Source organism: Gracilinanus agilis, chromosome 6, assembly GCF_016433145.1.
Source record: "Gracilinanus agilis isolate LMUSP501 chromosome 6, AgileGrace, whole genome shotgun sequence".
NCBI lineage: Eukaryota > Metazoa > Chordata > Mammalia > Didelphimorphia > Didelphidae > Gracilinanus > Gracilinanus agilis.
The window spans coordinates 204,337,835-204,345,169 of record NC_058135.1 but is presented as its reverse complement, the minus strand read 5'-3'; the positions used below and the strand labels follow the sequence as shown (position 1 = coordinate 204,345,169).

The window sequence follows — 7,335 nt, the reverse complement described above, 5'->3', positions numbered from 1 at the left end:
TATATTTTGCCCATCCATCAATGAGGGGATGGCTCCTATAACTACAAATTTGACCAAATCCTTTTGATTTTTCAGATGAGACCTCTGAGAGACTGTCTCTAAGCCTTCCCCCAATCCCACTAATTTTTAATTTTCTTTCCGTTCTTGGCAACACATCTGAACTTTCAAAAACCTTTCAATTTAATGTGCTCAAAACCACCAATGTTATATTTCACAATGCTCTCTCTCATTGATTCACAAATTCCTCTCCCATTCATAAATCTGATAGGTAACATGCTCCTAGTTCTTCCAGCTTACCTGTGCACATCCCCCTTTATTCTAGATCATGTATACATCCAGATCCTATCCTGGCGAATGATCTAAAGCAGTGATAGGCAAACTTTTTTCTGTTTGATTAATTCTGTTATAATTTTAAAAAGAAAAAAAAATAATGCAAATCATCATCAGATTCAAGAACAAAACTTAAAAAAATCAAGAAAACATGAAGGTATTCTGAATTAATTAATTTGTAAAAAAAAAAAACCTGCAAAACAAACAAACAAATAAATAAAAAGAATTGGAGTTTGGAGAAGGAATCATCTAGGCCAGTGATGGGCAAACTTTTTAAAGAGGGGGCCAAAGGAAAGGAAATGCTCATCTGTCAGTCTGTTTCTAAGGCAACTCTTTCAAAGTTTCATTTTATTGTATCCTACTCATTGTATTCATTAGATTAGGAATAATGTCTGGCAGCTGGATAGAACATTTCAGGGGGCCGCATCTGGCCTGCAGGCCATAGTTTACCCATCACAGATCTAAAGCATTGATCTATATTTAATCTCTGGCAAACTAGTTTCTAGTCATACCAACAATTTTTACCAACTAATGAGTTCTTATCCCTCAAACCTAGATCTATGCTTTTGTCAAATACAAGGTTACTATAATTTTTTACTACTATTTCTTGCCTGTCTGTCCTGTTCTACTGATCTACCTTTCTATTTCCTAGATAGTACCAGATAGTTTTTTTTTGTTTTTTAAATTTTAAACCCTTAACTTCTGTGTATTGACTTATAGGTGGAAGAGTGGTAAGGGTAGGCAATGGGGGTCAAGTGACTTGCCCAGGGTCACACAGCTGGGAAGTGTCTGAGCCCGGATTTGAACCTAGGACCTCCTGTCTCTAGGCCTGACTCTCAATCCACTGAGCTACCCAGCTGCCCCAGTACCAGATAGTTTTGATAGGTACTGCTTTATAATACAATTTAGAATCTGGTACTCCTAGACCTCTTTACTTAACATTTTTTAAATTAACCCTTTGGATATTCTTGCTCTTTTGTTCTTCCATATGAATTTTGTTACTTCTTCTACTTCAATAAAATAATTTATTTTGTAATTTAACTGGGAAGGTATTGAATAAGTAATTAATTTAGTTAGGACTGTCATTTTAATTATATAGGCTCTGCCCATCCAAGAACAATTAATATTTCTCTAATTATTCAAGCCTTTATGGAAAAAATGTTTTATAATTATGCTCATGTATTCCTAGGTTTGTTTTGGCAGGTATACTCCCAGGTATTTTATTCTATCTGTAGTTATTTGAAATAGAGTATCTCTTTTTATCTCTTCTTATGGGACTTTATTAGTAATATATTAAAATACTGATAATTTATGTGGTTTATTTCATATCATATCCATAATGATTCATATCAATAATCGATAAAATTATTGATAATTTCAACTAACTTTTTAGTTGAATCTCTTGGATTTCCCATTTATACCATCATGTTATCTGCAAACAAATAGTTTGTTTTTTTACCTTTTTGCCCATTCTGATTCATTCAATTTCTTTTTCTTTTTTTTTTTTTTTTGATATTACCAAATTTCTGAGAGTACCTTAAATAATATTGGTAATAATGGGCATCCTTGTTTCACTCCTGATCTTATTGGGAAGTCTTCTAACTCATTCTCATTACACATAATACTTGCTGTTGATTTTAGGTAGAGGCTATGTATCATTTTAAGAAAAAAATTCATTTATACCTAAGCTTACCAATGTTTTAAATAGGAATAAAGTGTTTTATGTATTTTGTCAAAGGCATTTTTACATCTAATATAATCATATGGTTTCTATTGCTTTCATTATTAATATGATCAATTATGTTGATAGTTTTCCTTATATTAAACCATACCTAGTATAAATCCTATTTCATCACAATATATAATTTTTGTGATATATTGCTATAGTCTCCTATTTTACATAGATTTTTGCATCCCTATTGTTAATGAAATTGGCCTATAATTTTCTTTCTGTTTTTGTTCTTCCTGTTTTGGCTATCAGCACTGTATTTGTTTCTTAAGAGGACTTTGGTAAAACTCTTTCATTATCTGCTATTTCAAATAATTTAATATTGGAATTAGATAATCTTTAAATGCTTGGTAGAATTCACTTGTAAATCTCTCTGGTACTGATGTGTTTATATTAATTTTTTTTTAAATTTCTTTTTAAACCCTATTCATTTCCAAATTTGATACCCCACTAAAGGCTTTCAAAAAGTAGTTAAGCACAAACCCGGCCTCAGCCACTTCCCAGCTGTGTGACCCTGGGCAAGTCACTTGACCCCCATTGCCCACCCTTACCAATCTTCCACCTATGAAACAATACACCGAAGTACAAGGGTTTAAAAAAAAAAAAAGTAGTTAAGCAAACCCAACAAAACCGACAATGTTTGCAACATTATCCTTTAATGTCCCATGCCTCTTGAGTAAGAAGAGGAAAATATGTTTCATCAACTGTTCTTCAGGACCAATGTTGGCTGTTGCAATTAATTTGAGTTCTGATGCTGTTTATTATTATATATTTAGTATTTGCGGTTATTAGTTACTTAACTATAGTCCTTTTGTATAGTGAGCTCTTGGTTTGCTTCTTTTACTCTGAATCTCTCATTTATACTTCTGATATGTTTTTGAAAAATAACTTCAGCCTCTGAAAAGTTCCATTTTTAGGACTTTTTATCCCTGAACTCCTAAAGTAATAATAATGACAGTTAACACTCATGTACTTTAAAGGTTAATAATTTTATAAGCATTACATTATTTAATTCCATGGGGATAAATACATATATTTATTCCTATTTTGCAGATGAAGAAACTGAGGCTGACTTATGTATTTTGTTTATTTCTGAGCTTTGAGGTTTAAGAAGGATGTTGATAAACTGGAGTATCCAGAGGGCAACCAGGATGATGATGGGTCCGAGTTCTTTTTTTTTTAAACCCTTAACTTCTGTGTATTGGCTCCTTGGTGGAAGAGTGGTAAGGGTGGGCAATGGGGGTCAAGTGTCTTGCCCAGGGTCACACAGCTGGGAAGTGTCTTGAGGCCAAATTTGAACCTAGGACCTCCCATCTCTAGGCCCAACTCTCAATTCACTGAGCTACCCAGCTGCCCCTGTGAGTTCTTAATAGATGAGGATAAGTTGAAGGAACTGGGAATATTTAGTTTGAAGAAAAGAAGACTTAAAGGGAATTCAATAACCATCTTTGAATTTCTGAAAGGCTATCATGTGAAGAAGGGCTTGTTCATGGTTTGGTCCCAGAGGGCAAAACCAGCAATGAATGAATGGAAATCATAGAGATCAATTTAGGCTTGAAGTCAGGAAAAACTTCCTAACAATGCTGCCAAAAAAGAAATGCTTGCTTAGAGAGGTGATGAGTATCTCTTCTGAGGTCTTCAAGCAGAGACTGGGCCATCACTTCCACAGTGATTGATTCCTTTTGTGTGGAGTTTAGAATAGAGAGATGCAGAGGTCCCTTTTAACTCCCTAATTCTGTGGTTTGGTGAGAATCAAAATTTATATTTCTCGAAGCTCTAAAAATTGTTTTTAAATTGAGTACAGTCTGTCAATCATATAAAGGTATTTTCCAAATAGTCTGGATTATCATTTCATGATTAAAAATGAACCTCACTTTCACTTAATAAAACAAAATTAGTTTATTAAATAGAATATATCTCTGGTCATAACGATTTCAAATGAAATTTAGTTTTCTGATGCAAACACTGTGCCTCCACTACTGTATATATTTAGTGGTTCACAGTATTGGAGGTCCCAGAAAATGATCTGGAATAAAGGCCTACAGAAGTGTACACTCTGCTGGCAAGAATAAGATGGTGCTAATTTATAACTATAAGCACTTATTTTTAGCCAGGATGTAAAACAAATACTAACCAGGTTTGAACGCACTTTTGCCTGTCAAGATTATGCCAAGTTAGTTTCTCCAAAAACTGAGAAAAAAACACTTTTAGAATGAAATATGTATTTCATCAGGAAAACGGCCCTTTTGTTGTTGTTGTTGCTAAAAACAGTAGTTAAGTCGAGGATTTTTTTTTTTTAATTTAAATTATTCCCTTAAGAATAAGGAATATTCCTTTCCCGAGATTTCTTCGAATTGCCAGGCCTTGGGGAAACTTTCTCCCCTTCCATTTTGGCATGCCTCAACAAGCCTAGTGCTGAGTCAGAGCCTCTTCCTTCTCCCCCGGTTGTGAGAAATCTTTCTCCCTTGAAAATTTATAAAGCTTCGGAAATGTTTAAATTAGTCTCCCGAGGGAAGGGGCGGAGGAGCCTGAACGAATGTGGTAGGGAGGAGTCAGACACAGCAAAGCCCTACTGATGGCACATTAAATGCTTTGATGAAATGGGAAGAAGTGGAGCCAGCCCGGGGTTACCAGGGAGCTCCGCTCCAAGCCCATTGTGCGTTCGTGTGCGTGTGTAAATAACCACCGAGAGCCGGTTTACATCCCCGAGGCTTTATTCATTTTAGCGAACAGAAAATGCTCCGCATGCCAGCCGCGAGACCGGCCGGCCTGGGGGTGGAGCCCCCAGAATTCCCAGGACGCGCTGCCGAAGCGGCTCGGGGTGGAAAATACATGCCAGCCCCAGACCGCAGGGTCGCGGCCGCCGCGGGGCCTCAGGGGCAGTTAAGAAAGCGGCCAACCCCGGTGCGGAATCCCAGCCACCAGCCCTACCCCGCCCCAGGGGCTGCTCGCGTCCCACTCCCGCTCCCGTGCCCGAGCTCCAGCCCGAGCCCGTCATCTCCCACAGTCCCGGCCCTGGCCTTTCCCTAGGAAGTAGCTAGGTCGGCTCGGGGCTCTCACATGACTGAGGGGAGGGGCCAGGAGTGGACAGGAAGGAGGCGGAGGGGGGTGTTACCCCAATGACCGCGAGGGGTGTGTGCGGGTGTTGGGGGGAGGGTCATAACAAGGAGGGTTCACAGGCGTGTAAACCACCCCACCATACGACGAGAAAAATGTGAGGGAGGGGCCGTTGCCCAGGAACCGCTCGCGCGCCCCCCACCCCCACCCCAGCACGCGACCCTCTCTCGTCTCTTCGCCGGCAGGCTGGCCTCGCTCCTAACCGGCTTCTCCTTTTCCCACGGCGCGAGGCCACCACGTCCCGAGGGCACGCACAGCAGCGCCCCCAGACCTCCTCCGGTCCCCACCCCCACCCCATCCTCGGCAGCGGAGGAGGGAGGGGCCTAGAGAAGAGAACCGGGTGACACCGCGCGCTCCCTACCCCCCACCCCGCCTCAAGCCGCGGCGCGCGCGCGCCCCCGGCAGGCGCCTGCATATTAATGAATGGGGGTGGGGTGGGGAAGAGAGCCTCGGCCTCGTGCCCGCGCGTGCCAGGGGGGACGCAATTGTGAGGTGGCTGTGACGCACATTCCGGGGTTCTTAAGGGGCTGCGGCGGCGGCGCCGGAGCCGGTATCGGGAGGAGGAGGAGGAGGAGGAGGAGGAGGAGGTGGCTGTAAGGGGGGGAGGGAGGGGGTAAAGACGGTCAACCCCGCTCTGTTACGGTGTGTCTCACTGACCTCCCCCCCTCCCTCCTCCCTCCAACACACACACTCCCCCAACCCCAGTCCTAGTGGCAGCTCCAGTCCTATCCCGGGTTTCTTAGGTGGGGCAGGCGAAGGGAAGGGGGGTGGGGGGGGCGGTGGTCTATCTTGGCCCTGGTGCGAATCGCCCCCTCTCCTCCCCATTCCCTTCTTCCCCTGTGGCTGTACCTGATAAATGGGGGATTACGGATTCGGGTTACTGCAGACTGCCCCGCTCCGAAGCAGCAGCCCCGGCCCCCTGTTCAGCAGCGGAGCTTACCGACCCTACCCGCCAGTCCCAACCCCAGCCACCCCTCAGATCTCTTCCTCCTTGCCCTTCGCCTCCCTTTCGCAGCCACCGTTGCCTGTCACCGGTTTCTCCCCGGCCTCGACCCCCTCCCAGTTTTCCATTCCCACCAGCGGCGGCAGCTCCGCAGCCGCCTCTTCCTCCTCCCCCCTGTTCCTGGCTGCGGCCGCCGTAGCGCACACCCATATCATGCAGGATGAGCTGCTGCTGGGGCTGACACAGCAACAGCAGCAGCAGCAACTCTCAGGGTCAGGGCTCCCCGAAAAACTCCCTAACCACCATCCCGTCGGCAGCACGAAAGCGGGTGCGACCCACCTCCTCCCCTCCCAGGACTTCAAACCGAGTCTGCACCACCCCTCCTCCTCCTCCTCGTCCTCCTCCTCCTCCACTACCTCCTCCCCCCAGGACTTCAGCAAGCAGCAGCAGCAGCTGAGCAGCCAGAAGAGGAAAGAGTTCAACCCCCCCCACCCTCCCCACCCTCAGGACTTGAAGCAGCAGCCGCCGCCGCTCAACACCCCCGACCAGTTCATCTCACAGCAGCAGCAACAGCAGCAGCTCCACCAGCTCCAACAGGAGCAGCTCCAGAAACAGCAACAGCAGCAGTTCAGCCACCCGCACCACCCGCACCCGCACCACCACCACCGCCACCACCACCACCCACCGGACTTCCACCACCCTAAGCAGCCACCGGGAGACTATCATCCCCTCCCCCAGCACTACCAGCCCCCACTTCAGCCTTCGCCGCCCCAAGCCCAGCACCACCACCACGGGGGGGTGGACAGTCTTCGGAAAATCCCGGCGGCGACAACAGCAGCGACCGCATCGGCAGCCGGCGAGGGGACTGCCGCTGAGTCCCCCAATGTGGGCTTGGTCCCCTCGACGCCGTCTGTGAATCTCCTGCCAGGCTCAAAGCTGCCCCCGTCGATGGAGTCCCCCAACCATCCCTTGCTCAACAGCCCCAGTAACCTCCTGCCGGGCGGGGGGCTCGGGGCCGGCGGCGGCTTCAGCAGCCTGCAGAGCCCGGACCTGCCTCACCCGGGCGGCGGCGGCGGAGGGGGCGGGGGCCCCCCGGCAGCAGCAGGAGGAGGGGGCTCTGCTTCGCCACCGCCGCCGCTGCCCGGCTTCGGCACCCCCTGGTCTGTGCAGACCTCGTCGCCGCCACCCCAGCAGCAACAGCAGCCGCCGCCGCCGC

At 46.3% G+C, this 7,335-nt stretch overlaps 1 protein-coding gene across 1 annotated transcript in view; it reads left to right on the top strand.

The window, feature by feature from the left end:
- The first annotated feature begins 6,020 nt into the window (after window positions 1-6,020).
- The window catches only part of CPEB2 (cytoplasmic polyadenylation element binding protein 2), a 93,051-nt gene continuing 91,736 nt past the window's right edge, over window positions 6,021-7,335 (top strand). The window contains exon 1 of the mRNA XM_044681758.1: window positions 6,021-7,333. Coding sequence (XP_044537693.1) covers window positions 6,033-7,333 — 1,301 coding nt within the window. The 5' untranslated portion in view covers window positions 6,021-6,032. The remainder of the gene's footprint in view (window positions 7,334-7,335) is intronic.